This window comes from Pelophylax lessonae (genome assembly GCF_965119305.1).
Source record: "Pelophylax lessonae genome assembly, chromosome: 13".
Classification (NCBI taxonomy): domain Eukaryota; kingdom Metazoa; phylum Chordata; class Amphibia; order Anura; family Ranidae; genus Pelophylax; species Pelophylax lessonae.
This window is the reverse complement of record NC_138780.1, coordinates 48,160,763-48,186,306: the sequence shown is the minus strand read 5'-3', so window position 1 is coordinate 48,186,306 and position 25,544 is coordinate 48,160,763. Positions and strand designations below refer to the sequence as shown.

General features: G+C 41.9%; 1 protein-coding gene across 1 annotated transcript in view; it reads left to right on the top strand.

Annotated features, from left to right (window-relative positions):
* The first annotated feature begins 1,442 nt into the window (after window positions 1–1,442).
* The window catches only part of LOC309569832 (uncharacterized protein), a 63,091-nt gene continuing 38,989 nt past the window's right edge, over window positions 1,443–25,544 (top strand). The window contains exons 1-5 of the mRNA XM_082275835.1: window positions 1,443–1,561; window positions 11,668–11,761; window positions 12,486–12,612; window positions 17,339–17,425; window positions 21,693–23,431. Coding sequence (XP_082131961.1) covers window positions 11,669–11,761; window positions 12,486–12,612; window positions 17,339–17,425; window positions 21,693–23,431 — 2,046 coding nt within the window. The 5' untranslated portion in view covers window positions 1,443–1,561; window position 11,668. The remainder of the gene's footprint in view (window positions 1,562–11,667; window positions 11,762–12,485; window positions 12,613–17,338; window positions 17,426–21,692; window positions 23,432–25,544) is intronic.

Genomic DNA, 25,544 nt, shown 5'->3' with positions numbered 1-25,544 from the left:
AGGCACGCTCCCGCGTGGTCACGGACCCCCCCCGCGTGTGTGACCGGCGGACCCGATGTCCACCGGTCACTCTGCGATCGCCGCTGCAGAGGGAGAAAGTCAGGCGGCTTGTGAAAACAAGCCGCCTGTCATTCTCCCCTGTGTAGAAACTGTGATCACACGGCTCTACTATGTAGAACCGTTGATCACTGTTTCTACAGCTCAACAGACAGCCAATCACAGTTAGAATCACGCCCCTAGGGACACACACAGCCCCTCCCTCTCAAATAAAGTTAACCCCTTCACTGCCAGTGTATTTTTACAGTAACAGTGCATATATATAGCACTGATTACTGTAGAAATGTCACTGGTAACCCCAAAAGTGTCAAAAATGTCAGTCAAGGGTCCGATCTGTCCGCCGCAATGTCGCAGTACCGCAAAAAAATCGCAGATCGCCGCCATTACGCGTTAAAAAAAAGAACAACAAAAATGACAAAAATCTTTCCCTTTGTTAGTAAACGCGATAACTTTTGCGCAAACCAATCAAAATACGCTTTTTGCGATTTTTTTTACCAAACATATGTAGCATAAAACAAATTGGCCGAAAATGTTAAATTTTGATTTTTACATTTTTTTTGGGGGGAATTTCATATAAAAAAATGTGAAAAATATTGCTATTTTTGCAAAATTGACGCTCTTTTTTTGTTTATAGCGCAAAAAGTAAAAATCGCACAGGTGATCAAATACCACCAAAAGAAAGCTCTGTTTGTGGGGAAAATAATACGTCAATTTCGTTTGGGTACAGCGTCGCACGACCGCGCAATTGTCCGTTAAAGTCACGCAGTGCCGAATCGCAAAATAGGGCCTGGTCATGAAGGGGGTAAAATCTTCCGGGGCTTAGATTGTATCATCTATTTATTGAGCAATCAATAATGTCGCTCTTTTTTGTTTATAGCGCATGATCAAAAAATCGCACAGGTGATCAAATACCACCAAAAGAAAGCTCTGTTTGTGGGACAAACAGGACGTCAAATTCGTTTAGATACAGCGTCGCACGACCGCGCAATTTTCCGTTAAAGTCACACAGTGGCGAATCGCAAAATACCCCCTGGTCAGGAAGGGGGTAAAATCTTCCGGGGCTTAAGTGGTTAATGAAAATTGGACGACCGTCCATCCAGTGTTCTCATAGCCTGCACTATGGGTGTATAAAATGGGGCCTTCCAATGATTTGCACCCGAATATAATGGATATAGAAGGCAGCATTCTGGGATTCTCAGTTCTTCCTCCATTCCCTCAGGAACATCGATAATCCCCGCCCCTCCCACACAGCTTTCCATGTATACTGAGCAGCGGTATAAGGAAGGAGAGAACAGTTGCCATGGAAACCGCCCATCCCAGGGCTATTATCCAATCCTGGATTGTCTAGGTCTCCGTACAGGACTGTGATTGGGCAAAGCAGAAACTTACACGGAGTCTTCCCGGTACGTCACTTCCGGTATAGAGTGGAGTGGGAGAGCTGTCGGTGCAGATCTCTATGATCTGATCCCAGGAAGTGGATTCGCCGTTTCCTAGTGTTTCTCAGGTATGGTGAGAGGAGCGCTCTGTGCATTCACTCGCAGTGTAGAAATGTTTCTATTCCGTATAGAGAAGTGTCAGCTCTTCCCATTCTATTCCTATGTGTATTATGTGTCTCCTGTGTGTGCTGACCGCCACAGTCCTCCCCCGGGGTGGAGGACTCTGGGCTCACCTCATTCTCACCCCAGCTCTGCTCTGCCCAATCCAGTGTACAGCCTGGAAGAGCCCCATTGTCACACATACATCACATCATAATAATAATAATAATACATCCTGCATTGGGGGTTGCAGGGATCATAGGGACTTGTTTACATTTGGGGAGGGGGGGGGATGGTAAAAATAGGCTCACCGCTCCCTTTAACTGCTTGTCTACTTGGACAATTTTTATTTATTTTTTATTTTTTGCACAAATGCCAATATCATCATTGTTTGCTAGAAATTACTTTACCCACTTCTGGACCGGAAGGTTTAACCCCCGTAATGACCAGGCCATTTTTTTTTTACTATTCGGCACTGCGTTACTTTAACTGACAATAACGCGGTCGTGTGACGCTGCACCCAAATAAAATTACGTTTTTTCCCCACAAACAGAGATTTCTTTTGGTGGTATTTGATCACCTCTGCGCTTTTTATTTTTTGCGCTATAAACATAAAAAGAGCGGCAATTCTGTAAAAAATAAAATCAATTTTAGGCCAATCTGTATTCTGCTACATATTTTTGGTTAAAAAAAAATCCCAATAAGTGTATATTGATTGGTTTGTGCAAAAGTTATCACGTCTACAAACTACGGGATATTTTTATGGAATTTTTATTTATTTATTTATTTATTTATTTATTACTAGTATTGGCTGCGATTTTTTTTTTTTTTTTTTTTTTTTGTTAAAATATATATATATAATAAAAATTATATATAGTTAAAAAAAAAAATAAAATATATAATATATATATATATATTAAAAAAAATTATGTGTGTATATATATATATATATATATATATATATATATATATATATATATATAATTTTTTTTTTTTTTTGCAGAGTGGACAAATCGGACATCTAGAAAAAAAAAAAAGGAGGGGGGGGGGGAATCCGCACTAGGATAAATGTGACTGGCTGCAGCCTACCTCCTATATATAATCCAAATGAATATACAATGGAAATGAGCGCCACTCACCTCCCCTCTATTCCCAAATCAAACATCTAACTGACACTTTTGACACATTTTGGGACCAGTGACACTAATACAGTGATCAGTGCTAAAAAAAATGCACTGTAAGGCCCCTTTCACCCGGGCGGTGCACCCGACGGACTCCATTTTGCTCAGCAGGGATCGATCTGCCGATCCCCGCTGAGCAGGAGGATGACCGGTCCGTGTCCACTTACTTTGCAGAGACGGAGCTGTCAGATCCACACTCTCCTCTATGGGAGATCAGATGAAAAAAGCCCGTGTGAAAGGGGCCCAACTGTACTAGTGACACTGGCAGGAAAGGGGTTAACAGAGGCAAGCGGGTCCCTAGGGAGTGCTCAGTAACTGTGTGTGTGTGGGGGGGGGGGGGTTGCACTGATTGAGGAAAGACAGAGATCCGGGTTCCTGCTTAGCAGAAACACAAGATCTCCATCTTGACCTCTTGCACATGATCGTGGGTGGCCAGCAGACATGGGGTCCGCCAGACCTGTTAATTTACACCCCGCCAGCCAATCGCAGCATGATCGCGCCTTTTGCAGCACGATGGCACCATCTAGTGGCTATTGAACAGAACGATGTACAGGTATGTTGTATTGCACAATAGCGCTAATTTCCCACAGTATATACACGGCGGCTGGTCGGCAAGTGGTTAACCATTGACCTCCAGGTCTTTTTCTAACACTTTTGTTTACGTAGAAAAAAAATCTGTAATTTTTGCTAGAAAATTAGACCCCCCCCCCCAAACATTATATATATATATATATATATATATATATATATATAAAAGTTGGCTTTGCAGTTTTTTTTATGTCACACGGTATTTGATCAGCAGTTTTTTCAAAGGCAATTTTTTCCTGAAAATGTATACATTTTTGAATTTCAATGCAAAAATACATAGCTCAATTTCTTTTTTTTGTACAATATTAACCACTTCCCGGCCACCCTATAACAGAATGATGGCGGGAATGTGGTTGTGTTATCCTGACCGGACGTGATATGACGGCGGCAGGATAACACAGCTCTGGGCGCCCCCCGGGGGTGCGCAGAGCGGCGATGCGAGGTGTCAGTCTGACACCCTGCACCTCCGATCTCGGTAAAGAGACTACTGACGTAGCTCTTTACCATGTGATCAGCCGTGTCCAATCACGGCTGGTCACATCGTAAACAGGAACAGCCATTGATCGGCTTTCCTTAGTTCGTGCCTTACAGGCACAAGTAAAGGAGCGCCGATCGGCGGCTCCCCTGACGGGGGGGGGGGGGGGGGGGTCGGCACTGGTAATCAGATCATTGATTACCAGTGCAGACCCTCAGGGGGGGGATGCCACTAGATCAACCAGGGATGCCCACTATGACCCCAGGGATGCCCACTATGGCCAACAGGGATGGCAATCAGGGCTCAGGGAGCCCCCCATTGCCCTCCCTATCAGTGCTGCCCACAAGTGCCTATCATTGCCATCCTTTAGTGTCGCCCACCAGTGCCCATTATTGCCCACCAGTGCTGCCTATCAGTGCCCATCAGTGCCGCCCGTCAGTGCCGATTAGTGCCCGTCAGTGCCACCTATCAGTGCCCGTCAGTGCCCAGCAGTGCCGCCTATCACTGCCCACCAATGCTGCATATCAGTGCCTCCTCATCAGTGCCTCCTCATCAGTGCCTGTCAGTGCAGTCTCATCAGTGCTCATCAGTGCAGGAAAAAACTTATTTATTTACAAAATTGTATAACATAAACAAAAAAACTTTTTTTTTTTTTTTCAAACTTTTCGGTCTTTTTTTATTTGTTTAGCAAAAAGTAAAAATCACAAAGGTGATCAAATACCACCAAAAGAAAGCTCTATTTGTGGGGGGAAATTACATAAATTTGGTGTAGGTACAGTGTTGCATGACCGCGCAATTGTCATTCAAAATGCAACAGCGCTAAAAGGGGAAAATTGGCCTGGGCAGGAAGGGAGGGAAGTGCCCTGTATTAAAGTGGTTAAAGAGGTTACCCTGAGTAAATAGTAAATAGATCCCGAACATGTCAAGCTTTGAATTGCGCACACCCGTGCAATGTTAAAAAAACTATCCATAGGCGGCGCTTTAAAAGCTTTTAAAGGTTAACACTAGAGGTGCACCAACAGGGAATCGCTAGTAAGCACTCCCTAGGGGCACATCCCACTGCTTGTAAAAGCAGTCCTGTGGCTGCTTAGCCACTCTGATTGCTTTTACAAAAGAACCGACTTCCGACTCTAAAAAAAAAAATCAGCATTGGGGTGATACCTGCAGGCATCATCCCGGTATAACTGCTTGAAGCCCAGCGACATATCAGCAAGTGGATCCAAAGCCTAGTAGATGCTATTAGAAAATCGGATGAAAATATTTGGAACAATCGCTTGATTTCTCATTCACTAGGTCACTGCTTTCGAGAGCTGATATTGGACTGTTCAGATGAATATTTCTGAGGAGACAAGTTGGAAAAAATTTTCACATTAGTTGCAACGTATGATTTTAGTTTAATTAGTACAGTAATCGTCCTATAAATATCGAGTGAGCAGGCCTGTGCATGATCGGAAACAAAGTACGACTATAGACGGACCGTAGTTGCGTACGTCGGAATTTCTGTACCAGAGGATCCGTTGTTTGGGAATTTTCATACTATTTTAGGCATTCTTTTTTTCAACATGGGAAGAGGACAGGGTATAATACGAACAGTTGTTGGTTCGATTTTCAAGTAGATGTGTACTAGGCATGAAGCCAAAACAATTCTTAAGCCTCATACACACGCATCAAAAATCGGCCGGGAATTTTCGTCCAACGACCGATCTGCCGATTTTCGGCTTGTTAGTATGGTGCTTCCGACAACCAACTCTGACTTTTCGGCCGAAAAAATCTGGTGTGCAGGCTATATAAAATTTTTGTCCGCCGTCAAAAAACGGCCGATTTTCGTGCAGTCAGTACAGATTTCGACAGGGAAAAAATCTTATGAGCAAGTCTGGGCATGCTCAGAGATGAAAGAACACAAAGAAAGCAAACCAACACATGACATCACTTCTGAAGTAGAATTTTGTTGGGCGAGAAAATTTGTGTGCAGTCTAGGCACATTCCAACCAACAGACACCACTCTGGACAAAAGACGGACGACCGGTCAGCCGATAATCATTGCGTGTGTACGGGGTTTTACTTTAGCAACTTGAAGACCAGGCCTTTTTCTGACATTTGTTGCTTGCAAGAAAAAAAAATCAGTATTTTTTTGCTAGAAAATTACTTGGAACCCCCAAACATCATATATTAGATATTTTTTTGGCATAAAACACTAGAGAATAAAATGGCGGTCATTGCAATGTTTTATGTCGCACTGTATTTGCGCAGCGGTTTTGCAAATGCAATTTTTTTTGGAAAAAAATAAACTTGAAGTGGAGTTCCGGCCTATTTTGCAACTTTAGTGATTCCTGGAGCGCTCGCTATGCTGATCAACAATTGGGCATTTTCAATTTTTTTCGGGGGGGGGGGGGGGGTCCCTTACCTTTTTTTTTTTTTTTTTTTTAGATCATTTTTTATTGTACTTCCTCCTTCTCCCCCCTCTGTGGCCACAGCCATCGACATCACTTCCGCCTTTGAGGGTATTTTTAGTTAAAAAAGGTATTTGATGCTGGAAATCCGCTTTAATTTAACCACTTTTCCACCGGAGGATTTTGCTGTCTTACGTCCAGGCCACTTTTTGCGATTCGGCACTGTGCGACTTTAACTGACAATTGCGCGGTCGTGCGACGACGTACCCAAACCAAATTTACGTTCTTTTTTTCCCACAAACAGAGCTTTCTTTTGGTGGTATTTGATCACCTGTGCAATTTTTACTTTTTGCGCTATAAACAAAAAAGAGCGTTTATTTTGAAAAAATAACAATATTTTAATTTTTTTTTATATGAAATTCCCCCCCAAAAAATTTAAAAATCAAAATTTTTTAAAATTTTTGGCCAATTTGTTTTCTGTTACCTATGTTTGGTAAAAAAATTCACAATAAGAATATTTTGATTGGTTTGCGCAAAAGTTATTGCGTTTACTAACGAAGGGAAAGATTTCTGTCATTTTTGGTGTGTTTTTTTTTTTTTTTTTGCGGGACTGCGACATTGCGGCGGACAGATCGGACCCATGACTGACATTTTTGACACTTTTGGGGTTACCAGTGACATTACTACAGTAATCAGTGCTATAAATATGCACTGTTACTGTAAAAATGACACTGGCAGGGAAGGGGTTAATTTTATTGGAGAGGGAGGGGTTAATGTATGCCTGGTGCTTACTAACGTGTGTGGGGGGAGGTGACTGTGTGTGACACAGGGACAGATCGCATGTTCAGCTATGCTGAACACTGCAATCTGTCACTGTTTGTCACTTGGGAGATCCCCCCGATTTGTTTAAACAGGCGGGCGGATCTCCAAACTCGATTCCCCGACAATCGGGGAAGAGCAGCGGCGATCGCCGCTGCTCCTCCCCTGGCCCGACTCCCGCTGTGACTGAAAACAGCGGGAGCGCCGCCTACAGGGGGAGGAGTCCAGCGACGTAGGTCTACGTTGCTGGACGGAATCTAACCACTTTGCCGCAGTACAGTCCCAGTGACTGGTCGGCAAGTGGTTAAAAAAAAAAAACAGTAAAGTTGGCACAATTTTTTTTGTATAAGGTGAAAGATAATGTTACACCGAGTAAATGGATACCTAACATGTCATGCTTTAAAATTGCGCACGCTCGTGGAATGGTGACAAACTATGCTACTTAAAAACTCCATAGGAGAAGCTTTAAAAATTTTACAGGCTACCTGTTTAGGTTACAGAGGTGGTCTACTGCTAGAATTATTACTCTCGCTCGAATGATCACGGCGATATTTCACATGTGTGTTTAACACTGTTTACATTTGCACGGAGGGATGGGGTGCTTTAATTTTTTTTTTTTCCCTTATTTTTTCTCTGTCCCTTTTTTTTATTTTTTTATTTATTTTTTTTTTTCTGTGTGTTTTTGATCACTTTTGTCGATGTCACAAGGAATGTAAACATCCCTCGTGACAGTTAGCCCCGGTTCACACTACTGCGTGTGCGGGGTTCGCATGTCATGTCGGAGCGCACTGCTCCGACATGACATGCGATCAGCTGTGCGGTGCGAGTTTAGCCATACAGTTTCTATGGCTAAATTCGCATCGCACCCGCAGCAAACACGCACAGGAGGCATTTTTGCTGCCGCATCAGGATCGGATCGCACAGCGGTTCACACTTGTGCGATCCGATCCTGTGCGAACTGCACGATCGCACTGCGATATGCGATCAAACTGGGGGTGTCGTTAAGATTACATTGACACCCCCAGCGGATCGCATATGGCAGTGTGAACTGCCTGGGGTGCGTGTGCGATGCGGGAACAGGCTGCGAATTCGCAGCCTTCCCGCATCGCATCAGTGTGAACCGGCACTTACTCTTTATGAAGGGATCTGGGGTCTATAATGGCGCTTTTCCACTGCATGGAACCGAACGGTTCGGCTCGCTTTTGTGCTTTTCCACTGCTGGTACCCCATGGTACGGTGTCGGAACGGTTCGGTACGGTACAGCGGCGCTTTTCCACTGCATGGAACCGAACGGTACGGCTCTGAAAAAACAGTACCTACTCGATTGTGGTTCCAACAGGTACCAAACTGGTACCATATCCCACAATCCTTTGCATGCAGTCACTACTAGCCACTGATTGGTCAAAGAATCCCACCCACCCCGTTGTTATCCCACCCACTTAACTTTAGTACTACTTTAGTGGAAAAGCAAACCATACCGTACCGAACCGTTCCAACACCGTACCCTGCGGTACCAGCAGTGGAAAAGCAAACCGGGCCAAGCAGGGCCGAGTAGAGCCGAGCCAGTACTTGCAGTGGAAAAGTGCCATAAGATCCCCAAACCCCTCCTCTGCACTTGAAAGTATTCAAAATGCCACGATTGGTGTTTTTTAATACTTTAAAATGTTTAAAACTGGCGTCTTTAAGACTCCAGTAATCTCCAGAAGTGACGCTGTGATATTGTGGGTTACTACATTGGAGGATCGGCTTTGTTCAGGTCTCGTGTCGGCTGGTCTCTCGGATCTCCCGGTGGGACGGGGGATCCAGGGCAGAGCGGTGGAAGACGGCGGGAGGGGGGAAACATGCCTGTAATACCGGCCGAGCAGCTACTTAGCCGCATCTGTTATTACAAGAAAAAAAAAAACTGTACCGGAGCTGCAGGCATCACACCACTTAAAGCAAAATGACGTATAGGTACATGATTTTGCGGCAAGTGGTTAATTCATTGCCTACGTAACCCCTTGCCAACCCTCCAAAGTCCATTTAATGTTCCCGGTCACGTACCTGTACCTCGCAGCTTTATTCTGGGTCTGATCACGCATGTGCCTGCAGACCTGGAAGACTGTGTTGGCTTTCACTGCAGCACAAGCTGATCAGCAGGTCCTGGCCAATGATTTCAGCCAGGGACTCGCTGATCGGCTTAGCGAATGGCAGAAGAGAGCTAAGTGTTGGTAAAGGACACAGGGCTCTTTTCATACAGAAGCGATGTGCTGGGTTTTTTCTCTATTCAAAGCAGGGACTAAAAACCGACACATTGCTTAGGAAAATCATCACACAGGGAATTATTTAGTAAAGCTGGAGAGTGCAAAATCAGGCTCACTTCTGCCTAGAAACTAGAGATGAGCTCAGACGGGTTCGAGTTGCTACGTGCCCTGTCCCGCCAGGAAGCCCACGCTGCACTTCACTAATCACAGTCAGACAGACATTTCCCGATCTGTGCAGCTGCGGATCAGGAAATGTCTCACTGCCTGTGATTAGCGGAGCGCAGTGTCTGCTTCCTGGCGGGATCGGGCACATGGCAACTCAAACATACCTGAGCTTATCCCTGATAGAAACCAATCAGCTTCCAGGTTTTAGTACCAAAGCTTTACTGAACAAGCTGAGGTTAAAAGCTGATTTCTTTGCAGAAGTGAGCCTGATTTTGCACTTTCTAACTTTAGTAAATAAACCCCACAGAACACACGCTAAACATTGTTAGGCACACATTTATCCCCTTGATCGCCCTAGATGTTAACCCCTTTCCAGCCAGTGTCATTAGTACAGCCACCGTGTATAGTATTATCACTGATCACTTTATTAGTGCCGGTGATGTCATTAGCTGTTAAGTCCATTCCCCTCTTCCCAGCATTAGTTAGTGTCAGATTGTCCTCCGCACTATTGCATTCCCACGATAAGTCACTGATCACCCCCCATTACTAGTAAAAAATAAACAAAAATTCCAGTATCTATACCATAGTTTGTAGGCGCTATAACTTTCACAAAAAAACAATTATTGGGATTTTTTTTTTTTTTTTTTTTGTCTAGGTATGCACTGATATATCAGCCGCTGAAAATTGGATTGTCGGTGTTTTGCCGAAAAACATGTTTTGTTTAAATTCATAATATTAATTAAAAAGTCAAATATAATACAATGATTTAGGCCCCTTTTACATAGGCCGGATCCGCTCGGTGGACTCCGCTACCTCAGTGGGGATCGCTCTGTTGATTCCCGCTGAGCAGGCGAAAGGCAGGTCCGTCTCACTGTGCAGAGAAAGACCTGTCAGAGTCCCGCTCTCCTCTATGGGGAGATCAGTTGAAAACGGACAGCATGTTTCATCCGATCCGACCCGCTGGATAGATGGCGAACGTATCGCCATCCGTCTGTTTTCAGCAGATGACGGATGGGTGTCAGTGGACACCCGCCTTTCCACAGAGGAGAATGGGTGGTCCGATCAGGTCCGCCTGAAAAACGGACAGGCAGACCTGATCGGTCTGATCGTGTGAAAGGGGCCTTATTTATTATTAATTTTTTTTATTTTATTAAACTTTCCATTTTGTTTTTTTCGGCCAAGTGCTTCCTGAATTTTTGGTTTTGGTCCAGAATTTTCTTTTCGGTGCACCAGTAGCTGTGAAGGGTAACCAACCAGCTTCCACGTTTTATTGTCCAAGCCTAATTGAACAAGCTAAAGTTAGAAGCTGATTGGCTACCATGCACAGCTGCACCAGATTTTGCACTCTCCAGTTTTAGTAAATCGACCCAATGTCTGGATCAACTGCTTATGAAGTAGATACTGATTGGTTGGTAGGAATCAGCTAAAAAGTGAAATTCTTGAGAAGTAGAATGTAGAGATGAAGTGATACAGGAATTACATGGCAGCAAACAGCGGTCACTTAAAGTTACGTTCCGGACCCAGCCGCGAAAAGTGAAATTCCGCGAAATAGAAAAACCCTATTAAAATGCATTGTAGGCATGTTTTTTTTACTGTCACTGTACGTGTAAAAGCATTTTAAGGTCTTTAAACACACTTTTAAAACAATAGAAACTCATTTAAACACATAAAAGATACTAAGAGACAGAGCAAGAGCTATGGAAAACACAAAAATATTTCAATTTTAATGATTTATATAGTAAAATAACATTACAAAAAAAAACGTGAATTACCGGGACCGCAAAAACTGAACCGCGATGGAGCGGGGGATTACTGTATGGCCAAAGCTAAGTTTCGTTCTGCACTCCTGTGACCCAATTTCAGTCAGTCGGTCCAGGCTTTAAAGTCAAGATCCACCCAGATGCCTGGACAAGCAGCTGGCTCACCCCATCTTAGGCTCCCACCCTTCCACAGCCCAGTGCTCCAGTGAGCTCTGGAGGAGCAGAGATCCAGAGGCTACCAGTCACCCCTTCCTGCTCAGTGAAGACTGAGAACTGAGCGATCAGCAGTCTTTGATTGCTCCATCCTCAGTCTTCGAAGCGGCGGGGGACAGATACAACATCAGATCGATGCTGTGTCCACCAGGGTTTTTTTTTTTTTTTTGTGTTTTTCTGGAAACCATTTTGACATTCTTACTATAAAATCATTTCTGTATTTGTGTGTTTATTTTCCCAGAATGCCAAGGTTAAAGACCACAAGAGTTAAGAGAAAGAAGACAAAAGTCCTCCCCCAGAGGCTTGCTGCAAAAAGAAAGAAGACGCAGTTGCAGGTTATATACTGTTGTATTTAAATGTTTATATATGGATTTATTTATTAGCCAGCCTTGTAATAGTTTGGAGGAATAAATGTAATGTGCACACATTTTAAAGTGGTTGTAAGGGCTCAAGGTTATTTACCTTAATGCATTCTGTGCATTAAGCCCCCCCCCCCAGCCCCTCCTAATACTTGCCTGAGCCCCATCACGATCCAGCAATGGGCACGGGAACCACAGCTCTCTGGGAACTCTCCCTCATTGGCTGAGACAACAGCAGGAGCCATTGTCAGTCACAGTCAGTGAGTCAATGAGAAGAAAAAGGAGGCATGCCTCTGTGTGTGAATGGACAAACAAGGCAGCATTTTGAAAGCATGTCCTGCTTGGGTGTCCCCATAGCAAGCTGTTTTCTCTGGGGGCACATGGCAGGAGGGAGGGGCCAGGAATGTCATTGGGGGACACTGAAAATAGGAGGATTGGGACTGCTCTGTGCAAAACCACTGTACAGAGCTGGTATAGATTTGTTATTTAAAAAAAAAAAAATCTTGCCTTAACCACTTTAAGCATTTGCCCCCTACCTGACCAGGCCCTATTTTGCAATTTGGCACTGCATTACTTTAATGTACAATTGCGCGGTCGTGCGAGGCTGTACCCAAACAAAATTTACGTTTGCTTTCTTCTTGAACTATGTTCCTTTTCAGACATATTCTATGAAATAAACTTTACTCTTGGTGATTTTTAGCCCCCTACAGATTTTGAAGATGTTGCCGTGTATTTCTCAGAGGAAGAATGGAGATATCTAGAAGCCGACCAAATGGAACTTTACCGACAAGTAATGATAGATAATTACAAAACAATCCACTCTCTGGGTAGGTTAAATGATTTGATGTATAAGAGCCAAATCCTTTGTCTAAAGAAGTAAAAATTAACATTTGTGTTTAACAAATTTTCTTTATCTAAGCAGCGGTAAATATTAGGCTACATGTACACGGGACGCTGGAAATGGCCGTTTAGGAGCAGTTGGGCGTTTTTTTCAGAAGCCCCTGAACCCATCTACATTTTATCTTATCTGTCCATGTACACCAGGTCGTTTACAGTCATTTGCAGGCAGTTGCGTTCAGGGACTGTTTTTAGAACGCAATTATTTGCGTTCGAACCTGTGTTTCCCGGCGTTTGAAAAGCACAAACGCGTCCGAACGTGTCTGAACGCGTCCGAACGCGATGACCCCCGTTTAGCGTTCGCGTTTTTCCATTTTAAAGGGGAATAATTTTTTTGACCTCTAGGAACGCTTCTGAACGCAAACGCCCGCAAACGCTGCTAAACGCCCGCTAAACGCGGGTACAAACGCGACCGAACGAACGTTTCAAACGTCCTAAAAATTCCAGCATTCAAAGGGACTTTTAACAACGTCCCGTGTACATGGAGCCTTAGCTTGAAAAAAGTGCCAATGGCTTATTTACTTGGCCAGGGCATGGATATTTTGCTTCTCAGAACTTTGGCTACCACTGTGGAAATCGGTATGCTTTTTAAATGTATCTTTCCTCCTGCTCTCCCCTCCATCTTTACCTTCGTGAAAAAAGTTTTGACTATACATACAGCAGATAAAAAAAAAAAAAAAAAAAAAAATGAATGTAATGAGTTTAAAAGGCATACAAGCCTGCCTGCTAAACCTGCAATAATAAGAGGCTTTGTTGCAAGCATTGAACCTTCACAGTCTAAGGCCGGCTGTAGACCGAGCCATTTTCTTTCCTGTAACCACAAAAGAGCAGAGCTATTGTGTTCTCCCGGTGTCCCAGCGAGGGGGTGGGGAAAGCCGTCCTCGCTGGCGGAACACGATTATTGCTAGCGGCTATAATCGCATGTAAAAAATCCAACAGGCTGGTTGTACCCAAGTTAATCGATTTGATCAACTTGGCTATACGTTTTTGCCCATACGTGGTTCGAATCTCGGCTGGTTCCCGCTGAATTGGCTGAGATTTGAACTGTCTATGGCCATTTAATTCCCTTTTATTTGTCTTTAGGTATGTTGCTTTTAGCAGTCAAAGGGTTACCTTGGTGTGGTCTGGGACTGACTCAGGTAGCCCAAGAACAGAATCAAATGTTTGTACTTAGTAAAGCTGGGTACACGTGGGCTGAAAATCCTCTGAAACCACTTGATTGGCAGGGACCGGCCGCATTTCAGTCCATGTACAGCTGTTTGTTCTACAGAAGTCAATCTCATGGCCAACTTTTGGTTAATGCGCATGCTTGAATACCAGCATCAAATCAGTGCTTGCAGCCAATGGCTGCAAGCACTGATCAGTGTGTTCTGGTGGGGCGCCAGTCCCCCTGTCAGACCACAACTGCACAGTGAGGGGGGGGAGTACAGCGATCTTAGTTTTTTTTTTTTTTTTTTTTTTCATTCAGCTTGCTGCGTTAAACTAAAAATAAATTCTAGTATGTAGCCAGCTTAAAGTGTTAGGGTAAGAGTCACCAGGCATGAAGACTAGCGATAACCTTGGGTGCCCCCTAAACTCCAAACTTGCATTTGTTTATTTTTTTTTTAACAGGTCATTTTTGTCCCACAGCTCATGTAAACAGAGGTGGGCTTCTGGGTGGAAATGACCCAAACTGAAGCTTATTGGAGTAAGCAAAGAGAATGAGTTTGGCTAGAGATGAGTTTGGAGGGCACCCATCCTAGTGTTGAGCTGTAAATTTGTCCCATATTACACACTAATATTATGGTTTACTTCCTGAAGTCGTCAGAGCACAGTAAGGGGCACAATCAGAGCTAGTTGTAAATATGAAAATGAAAATTTGGAAGTGGATCGTAGTTTATTAATTTGTAGTTTAACACACACCGGATAAAAAAATACTTTATACAAACACGCCCACAAACCATGTATATTCTTAACTTGAATCTTGGTGGGCTTTGTGTATTTATGCTAAACTCAGGTAATAAAAAAAAAAAATCTTTATTGAATGAATTCTAAAATACATAATGATGGCTATAGTAAATCGGTGGAAAAGAGAAAATCTTTTGATTATTTAGAAAAAAAAAACATCAGTTATTTAGAATAAAATATACATGAGCTTATCATGAGTATTCAATACTATAATAAAGAAGGATGGCGCTCTATGGCATACATGTGAGAGAATGCTGTATGGATAACTGGCAAGAGAGTGTCAGGATGAACCATTAAAGTTTAATGAAATCACATTGTGATAAAATATAAAAATAAATAGTCAGCCAAACCAGTCCTCAGATCTCCCTGGGGTGCTGTGGGACTCTCAAGTGGTGAAATTAGGGGAATCCAATCACAGTGGGTGGTACCAAGTAGGGAGAGGCTGTCCTGTGTGGCACAATACGTCACTGCGATGGTGATGGGCTAAGTGGGTACTGTGTGCGGCCGCTACACAGACCCAGAATCAGATCCTCCGCAGTTACCGGAAGTGACACACGGGTGACGTCACCGGAAGTGACGGCCGGAAGCTCAATAGGACGCCAGGCTTGATCTTGGCAATGACACGCAAGCTTCTGGTTGCCGCAACTACATGTTTCGCGCGCATGCGCTTTGTCAAGTTCAAGCGCATTGACAAAGCGCATGCGCGCAAAACATGTCGTTGCGGCAACCAGAAGCTTGCGTGTCATTGCCAAGATCAAGCCTGGCGTCCTATTGAGCTTCCGGCCTTCACTTCCGGTGACGTCACCCATGTGTCACTTCCGGTAACTGCGGAGGATCCGGTGACAGAGGAGGATCCGATTCTGGGTCTGTGTAGCGGCTGCACACAGTACCCACATAGCCCATCACCATCGCAGTGACGTATTGTGCCACACAGGACAGCCTCTCCCTACTTGGTACCACCCACTGTGATTGGATTCCCCTAATTTCAACACTTGAGTCCCACAGCACCCCAGGGAGATCCGAGGACTGGTTTGGCTGACGATTTATTTTTATATTTTATCACAATGTGATTTCATTAAACTTTAATGGTTTATCCTGACACTCTCTTGCCAGTTATCCATACAGCATTCTCTCACATGTATGCCATAGAGCGCCATCCTTCTTTATTATAGTATTGACAGCCCTGAACATCATCCCACATTAGGAATTTGGCAGCCTTTGGTGTAACATATTACTTTAGGTCACAGCCATAGTATTATAGCTATTGGACCTATGACCTATCAGGAACCTAAAAGGACTAGCGCCAGGACCTTTTTTTGTGTTTGAATCATCATGAGTATTGATGTTTTTCTTCATCAAATCCCATGGAACAAAAAAGTAAATAAAAAAAAATTAAAATGAAATACAATTTCCAGTTTATTGTATCATTGATGATGTTATCTTGAATAGTATGCTGTTATTTCGTTTTTTAATTGGTTATATTATATGTTCATTATCTAATGTCTAAGCGCATCCTGTGAGTTTTTAGTGTAGAAATATGGTATACTATATTATTGGTGATGACAGAGTTTGTGTCCTTTCTAGTAAATCATAAGGGGTGATGAGATGTTGCTGAAGCTGTGGGCAAGGGGAATAGTATTATTTAGCATTCCCTATTTTTGTAAAATCCTCCTCCATTCCCTATTTTTGGATTTAGCTCTTATAAATACCACAGATATTCTCATTTCAACAGCACTGAACAGTTTTTTTTTTTAAGTGGTTGTAAGGCCCCAGCCACACTTGTGCGACTTGTCATGCGACTTTGGACGCCAGAGTAGCATGACAAGGCGCACTCCATGTTTCCCAATGAGTACCGTTCATATCTGTGCAACTTTCTACACTATTTTTGGTCCAACTTTCATGTGACTTAAGGGCCATATACTTCAATGTAAAACCTTAAGTCACATGAAAGTCACACTTGCATGATATACATACGAATTGTGTGCAACTTGTGAAAAGAATACTGGCAATGAAAAAAAACAGCATGTGCCCCCCCCCCCCCCCCCCCCCATGTTAAGGGACCGCCCCCCGTTTCCTGACCTGCTTGACTGCCTGCTCGGATAAGGGTCTGGTATGGATTTTATACTTTTAAATTTTGGCGTGAGTGTTCCCTTAAAATCCATACCAGATCCAAAGCGCCACACTGTATTTTTATTTTATTTTTCGTTGTCGGCATTCTTTTGTTTACATTAATCTGTCAGTGGGGAAACCTGCTGACAGCTGATAAGTCACAATCAATTTGGCAATCACATTGGTCAAAGACAAAGTCGCGTTCACCCAAAGTCTCATCATGTCACACGGTAAAGTTTCAATAGAAATTGCACAAGTGTGAATGGACACTAAATGTAAAATTAAAAAAAAAAAAAAAATAACAGTTTTATACTTACCAGCTCTGGCAAATGGAATTGCACAGAGCAGCCCCAAACCTCCTCTTCTTAGGTCCCCCGCCGGTAAGTACCCCCAATGAAAGCTGCTTTTTATGCACGTGGGCTTGCACCTGAGTCTCGCTGACTGTGTCTATTGAGATACAGTGGGACCTGGCCGCACTCCCTCGTCGCTGGGTTTCGACTGACAGTAGCAGGATCCAGTGGCTCCCACTGTCTCAGTGAGATCAGGAAGTGAGGGGAGAGAAGAATAATAAAAATCATCTTCTTTCTGGCTTTTTCTTAGGATACCAGCATGAAAAGCCAACTTTAATATCAAAAATTGAACAAAATGAAGATCTGTTTATTACAGAATTGGAAAAACATCCCCAAGGTGAGATTGCATGACCTATTTTAGAGTTTGATGTATTTGGTTTCAACATAAACCTGTCAGGAAGGAACACATTTAGTAGTGATGCACCACTCGTAATATAAGTGTTTGAGCGAAAGCAATAATACTAGTGCTAGATCTCCTCTGTAACTCTAAATGGGTAACCTGTGAAGGCATTTAAAGCGTCGCCTATGGGGATTTTTAAGTACCGTAGTTGGTCTCCATTCTACGAGCGTGCACAAATTTTAAAGTGTGACATGCTAGATATCTATTTACTCGGCATTAACATCATCTTTTTACACTTTACAAAAAAGTTGGGGTAAATACTGTGGGTGTGTGGTGTTGTCTTTTTTTTTAATAATTCATTAAAGCGGAGTTCCGGGCAGAAAAAAATGTTTTACCTAAAAATACTCCCAGGACAGTCGGGGCTAGTGCATTTAAGCAACGATAGCCTCTGAACTGTCCCCTGTGTTTTAACTTGCCTGTAAGAAGAAATCCTTACCTTGAAAATGTCTTGTCCAGAGCTGCCATCTCAGGTGAGGGCAGCTGAAGCCGGAGCGTCCCTCTTCGTGTCCTCTTCTGTGATGTTGGAGTCCCAGAATGCCCTGCTCGTCACTTCGGGGCAGGCGCGCCATCCCTGAACAGCTTCTGGGCATGCCCAGAAGCTGTTCAGCAGGAAATTACGTGCCTGCACCGGAAGTGACGAGTGACTCCGGTGCAGGCGCACTGACTCCTGGGATCGATGGCACTCATCTCCTAGGAGTTAATGCAAGGAGGAAGAGACATTGGAGGCCGCAGAGGGAGGAAGAGGAAGGAAGGTAAGTATATTTTCATTAAAAACAAGGTAAGTGAAACAAAAAAAATTTTTAATTATCCAATTCTTTTTCAGGTTCATCTAAGCTAGCGGACGGTGCAAAGATTGTTTTTAGGGTGGAACTCCGCTTTAAAGTGTATTTTTTCTCCACAAATTTTGTTTGCAAAACTGCTGCCCAAATACCATATGACATAAAAAATTGATCGCCATTTCATTCCCTAGGGTCTCTACTAAAAAAAAAATGTATGTTTGGGGTTTGTAAGTAGTTTTCTAGCAAAAAATGTTGATTTAAACTTGTGACCAAGTGTCAGAAAAAGCCTGATCAGCAAGTGGTTAAATACTTTCCTCCCACTGCTAGAGTTACTATTCAAAGATTTGTATATTGCGATCATTTCCCCTCTTAAGTGTCTCTTCTCCAGGGGGATTACGTTTGTTTGGGGTCGTTCCTCATAACTGAAGTCCTCCAGCCCCCTTTTATAGCTTAGTTGCCCTTTTCTGGACTCTCTCCACTTCCAGCACATCCTTCCTAAGGATAGTGACCAGAACTGGATGGCATACTCAAGATTTGGACATACCAGAGTTTTGTAAAGTGTAAAAATAATGAGGTAATTGGCGCTGCCTAAAAATTTGTTTTAAAATACGGGTAAGTCAATATCTCATATGTAAAAGACACAGTATATATATATATATATATATATTTATATAAAAATAAAAGTGCAATATAAAACAGTGTAAAATGTACAAGTTATTAATCAATACAGCTGAATAAATATGAGGTGAATATAAAGTGACTTAGTGCAATATATCTGTGCGCATAGCTTCCAAATGTATCACTAAATATACGTACGCATGTGCGATAGTGATGGATTTGGCCAGATGATACTAACTATAGTATCTTGGATTGGCCAAGAGAAAAAGAATGAAAAAACATAAACTGCTAATCAAAATCCATTGCTGGTGAAATATATTGAATCATAAAGTGATTGGCAATTCAAAAAAGGTATGTTATAACTAAAGAGTGATAAAGTGTTATTTGTGCAAGTGATAAAAAATAAATAATAAATTATCTATGAAAAGTGAAAGGTATGTAATATATATATAATATATATATATATATATATATATATATATATATATATATATATATATATATAATAAAACGGATCTATGGCAGTATTCTTTAAAAGAAGCTCGATCACTTAGGTAAGTGAAAGGAGAAGCAAGTTCATATAAAGTCCATACAAAAGTGCATATAAAAGTGGGCTGTAGCAGTATTCGGCTCCGTGGGCGATTTTCGTGGTGCTCCGGGTATAAAAGTGCCGGGTGTGGAAACAGTGCTCCCTTGGTCCCAACTTTTCCCGCACTCACCAGAAATTATCACCCCTACAGGGGTAATCAGCGTGTAAGACCTAAATCCACTGTCCGGTCCAAGATGGTCCCATAAGCTGATCCCTCTCCTGTGGCCGTGTATACCGTTTAAATAATATAACCATTGTGCTCATAAAGCATGGATCCAGGGTTCTCACAGATTTCTTCTCCCGCAATCAGCTTATTCAGTTACCCAGTAGTTCTCAAATTCTCATTGACGTGCTTCAATCCTGCTTATACCCCAGGAAGACCAAACAGCACACCGGTGAAAGTCAGGACGTCTTTAAAATTTGTTTTAAAATACGGGTAAGTCAATATCTCGTATGTAAAAGACACAGCTCATATATATATATATATATATATATATATATATATATATATATATATATATATATATATATATATATATATATATATATATATATATATAAGCTGTGTCTTTTACATATGAGATATTGACTTACCCGTATTTTAAAACAAATTTTTAGGCAGCGCCAATTACCTTATTATTTTTACACTATTTTAATATTGACCTTTGGTCTATATTTAGAGGTAGGCAGCAGCCATTTTAAAACTTTTAAACACCTAGAAATATATTATTTCTCCGTAGCGCGGATACTATTGCCAATCAGAATTTTGTAAAGTTTTAGAATTATAGATTTCTCTCTTGAGTAAATCCCCTTTTTAATGCATGCTGATAGTATGATACACTTGCTTGCTGCAGCTTGGCATTGCATGTTATTGCTGAGTCTGTGATTGACTAGGACCCCCAGATCCTTTTCCATTCTCTATTTTGTGAGGGTGCTCACAGTCACTGGGAGTGAAAGACAGATACTTAATGGTTTGGACAGTGGGGACAGTAATATTTGTCAGCAATGTCTCTCAAGAAATATGAAGATTTGATCCCACTTTACACTATGAGACCTATAGCCTGTTGCCATGAAGTTTGACTCCTAAATAATCATAGCAATACATAGATGTGTATTCCATGTACTTTAATGTAGGAGATGGACAGACTGTCATTGGCAGTCTTGTTCTATTGTCTGTCTATTGAGATGGAATGTGGATTGTGTTAAGTCTGCTGCCTGTTCCATTGTTAAATGTTAACAAGCCCACATTGTTCTGTCCAGATGGCTAGATAATTAGTTCAGGTTAATTCTGTTTCTGTATACAGTTTCATCTGCATATGATAATGTAATCAGGCAACCCCTGACCTGATGGGGTAATATGATCAGGAGGGGGAGGTTCATGCTGTATATAAATTTTATGTGACTGTTAAAGAGTGATTCCAGTACAAGCTAAGTTGTTGGCTGGCTTTGTATGAGGGCGGCTGGGAAAATCCGGTATATATGTTCATGACTGCAAGGAAGCCGTATACTGACGGAAGACCACAAGTACAGTGTGGGTCGGCGGTTCTGTTGCATATTTCCACCTAGAAAGAAACTTGCATTGATTTTTTTTTTTTTTAGCTCCCAAGTGCATTACGTTACTTTTTGGTAGGTAAATAGCTACATTTTTGTATTTTCCCAAAAGCACATTTTAATATATACAATGAATAAAAGCGTGAGTCTTTTTTATGAATGTCTTTCTTTGTTTTTAAGGCAGATCTTTACCCCTATCAGCAACTTTACATTAAAATAAACATCTTTTTCATTTACTTACCTTTTCTGGTTGTAACTTTTATTTAAATGCAGAATATACTGTTTATTATTTTCAGTGCAGTCTGTGTACTATGCATTTGCCTCTCAGTTCTCTTCCTCAGGTCCGAGCAATAAAACACTATTGGGTTGATTTGATTAAAAGCAAATATACTGTGCAGCGCAAGAGCTTAGTAAATGAGGTAAAGCTTCACTTTGCAAAGAATTAAAAAAGAAAAAAATAAGCATTTTTGCTTGCACATGATTGGATGATAGAAATCAGCAGAGCTTCCCCTCCTTTACTGAGCTTTGGAACAACTGCACTTGTAGTGCACATTATATTCGCCTTTAGTAAATCAACCCCTATACTTTCCTTTTATTAGGGTGATGCCTAGTGCTTATATCTTGAATACTACAATTTTTGGTTACTTACTTTGTATGTCTTTTGTAGGTACCCCCAAATTCAACACAGAAGAACTACGTACATCTCTGTTAACATCTGAAAAATTGGCCATGAAAGATATTCATTTAGCAGGTGATCTAAAAAAGGGTACAAAATCCTCTTTCTCTAATGAAAATGGGAGTCTACCCCTCAGACGTCAGTACAACTTCCGAGATCGAGCTGCAGTGGAGTACACTGTCTTTTATGAAGACGAAGTGAAAGAACGTAAACCTCATCAGAGCTTACAGAGGAAGTCAGTCTATGACAAAATTGTAAGTGCCCCCAAATTCAAAACAAAAGGGGTAAATACATCTCTGTTAACACCTAAAAAATTGAAGCTGGAAGAAATGCACTTGACAGGGGATCTAAAAAACAGTACAAAAATATCCTCTAATGAAAATGGCAATCTGCCCTCCAAACGTCAATACAAATTCCGAGACAAAGCTGCAGTGCAGAGCACCTCTTCTTATGAAGATGAAGTGAGGGAACGTAAACCTTGCAAGAGCTTACATAGGAAGTCCGTCTATGATAAAATTGTAAGTGCCCCCAAATTCAAAACAAAAGGGGTAAATACATCTCTGTTAAGACCTAAAAGATTGAAGGTGGAAGAAATACACTTTACAGGTGACCTAAAAAACAGTACAAAAACATCCTCTAATGAAAATGGGAATCTGCCCTCCAAACGTCAGTACAAATTCCGAGACAAAGCTGCAGTGCAGTGCATTTCTTCTTGTAAAGATGAAGTGAGAGAATTTAAACCTCACAAGAGCTTGCAGAGGAAGTCAAGCTGTGACAAAATTGTAGATGTCCCCAGATTCAACACAGAAGCGCTACATACATCTTTTTTAACACCTGAAATATTGACAGAGGAAAAATCACACATCACAGGGGACCTAGAAAACTGTACAAAAACATCTTCTGATAAAAATGGGAGTCTTTCTCCCAAGCGTCAATACAACTTCAGAGACCGAGGTGCAGTGGAGTACACCGTGTTTTATGACGATGAAGACGAAGTGAGAGAACTTAAACCTCACAAGAGTTTACAAAAGGGGTCAAGCTATGATGACATCCAACCAAAGTGTGGCCGTTACAGTTGTACTGAATGTGGGAAAAGCTTTAGTCAAAAACCAACGCTAGTAAAACATCAGATGATCCATACTGGTGTTTCTATCTATGTTTGTTCAAAGTGTGATAAGTGTTTTACTCAACGTTGTAACCTCAAGAGACATGAGAGATCTCATGCCGTGGAGAGACCCTGTGTTTGTTCTTACTGTGGTAAGGGTTTTACTGAATCTTCAACATTACTCAAACATCAGAGAAGTCACACTGGATTTAAGCCATTTTCATGTTCAGAATGTGGCAGGACCTTTAGCATAAGTACCTACCTTATTGTCCACCAGAGAACTCACACCGGAGAGAAGCCCTATGTATGTGGAGACTGTGGGAAAAGCTTTACTCAAAGTTCCCATCTCATCACACACCAGAGAATTCATACAGGCGTAAAACCATATGGCTGCATAGAATGTGGGAAGGGCTTTACTACAAGTTCCCACCTTATCACTCACCAAAGAACTCATACAGGAGAACGACCCTACCATTGTGGGGAGTGTGGTATGGGCTTCAAGCATAGCACCCATCTTGTTCTACATAAACGCAAGCACACGGGTGAGCGGCCCTACAGCTGTCCTAAATGTCCACGGACCTTTTCCCAGAGACCTCAGCTTCTAAATCACCAAAGAAAAATACATGCATATGAATAGTCCTACCATTAAATTGTTCTCGGTCTACTTTTTAATTACCTGGTATTTATTTATCCTTCTATTTTACAGCAGAAAAAATAAATTGGAAAACAAAACTAGTAATATCATGTACTTGAAAATGTTTCAGAATACATATTTCTTTATTTTATAATCATTAACATGTTACCTCTGTTTTTTTATAATCACAAGGTTTTCAGTATCGAACAAAAGCCAAAAAAAATGCAACTCCGGTTCAGTCTCTGCATCTCTTCTGCCATAACCACCCTGCTGTCCCGATTATCAAAAATTTTACAGTGATGTAGATGTGAACTAATGGAAATGTGTCCTATTAGAAAAATGTTGTAGGCCTTTACGGAGTCCCTTCTTAAAAGTGTAGCTTGCCGATCATACCAATAATTTGGCTTCAAACCTTTACACACTGGCCTATGTACAAAAAAAAAATGGAGGGGCAACTCTAGAAACGGTTTTGTAAAGAAATGGTATCACAAATCAAATTTAAAGATGTTCATCTAAGACAGTTGCCAGAAGCTGCAACATATGTTGCACTAAGACTGAAAGTGCTTAGTAGGTATAACTTGTTATCCACATCTAGAGAGCTCCAGTGTCAGAATCCTGATTTAAAACTTTTACTATAAAAAATAACCTGCAGACAGAAGAAAATGCTTCCATAAGCATATACAGGTATTATTCAGGTAAATGAATAATACCTGTAACAAGCCTAGAGATAAGGAAGTTTGACTAATATTTGGGTTTCATTGGTGACGTGCTTTGAGTCCATGTGAGATTTAAAGGGTAACTACACTTTCATGGTGGAAAAAAAATAGCAAATAAAATAATATAGTGTATACAATTGTGAAAGAAATCCTATTGTAATTGAATGTTATTAAAAATTACCTTTTCTTTTCAATCTGCAGCCACAGTAATTTTCTGAAAATGCAATATGGCTACCTGGAGGTGTTCTTTACACAGAATGTACTGACCACACCCCAAGAACATAATTTCCTGCTTGTGTGATTGGCTTACCAATTTTCCCAGACGTCTGCCTAAGATACAAGTCAGGTTTCTGGCATCCTCGGCAACAAAAATTTAATTTTTGGTGAGATACTCCCAATAGGAATACGTCTAAAGGGATGCAGGCCTCGAAGCTTTTCTCATTCGTGCCCTGCACCTGCATAGCTGACAAATAAATTATGGAACCACTCCCATTAGACCCACACACAAAAGCATAGAGGAACAGGGATTTTGTTCAGAATAACAAAAGGTAGGAATATGCAATATTCCTTGCAATGTACATAAATCACCCAGAGGGGAATGTTTTTTTTTTTTTTGTTTTTTTTTCTCTCTCTCTCAACTAAAGTGGAGTTAGGCTTTAAGCTAGACCGTTCCTGCTGAACCGGCCGAATTTCAATCCATGTATGGGATAGCTGGTTGTACGGAAGTTGATCCCTCGATTGACTTCAGTACAACCAGCCTGTTGGGTTATTTTTGTTCACTCACTGCCGGCAGCTGTAGCAGTGATCATTGTAGTCTGACTGCTGGGAAACCTCCCGCTGTCAGAATACAAAAGCACAATGGGAGGGATTCCCCCATCAAAACTGAATATGTTGAGGAGGGAATCCAGGATAGAAAATTGCCCAATGTATGGTCTGCTTTAGAAACCAGACCCAACCACGCAAGCAGCGTTTTCAGAAGGAAGACCTCAATGGTAACAGCATTGTTTTTCCTATGCCAGGTGTGCTTTAAAAGATATCTGTTCTCAGTCATTATCTGGAGTTAAAGAGCAGACTGCATTGTTATTACAGACCCAGGGCAGTGAAAACAAACTCTCAAACCACGGGTAAAGGAAAGGTAGAGGTAAGGGGTAGTATCTCCAAATCTTGGTATCCCTGGTTTGTTACAGCTCATCCCCAGGCCAATATTAACCTCCTCTCTTCTGCGTATGTCTGCAGAAACTCTTCTCCCCCTGTATCAATGCTTTGCTGGGAGCTATTTGCACTACTGTTGTCAGTCAAAACCTGTGAGCAAAAAGTGAGGGGTGGGGCTAAGCTGGGCTTTGCATCTGAGTAGATGCAAACAGCCTGGTGGGAGGAGGAGTCGGGAG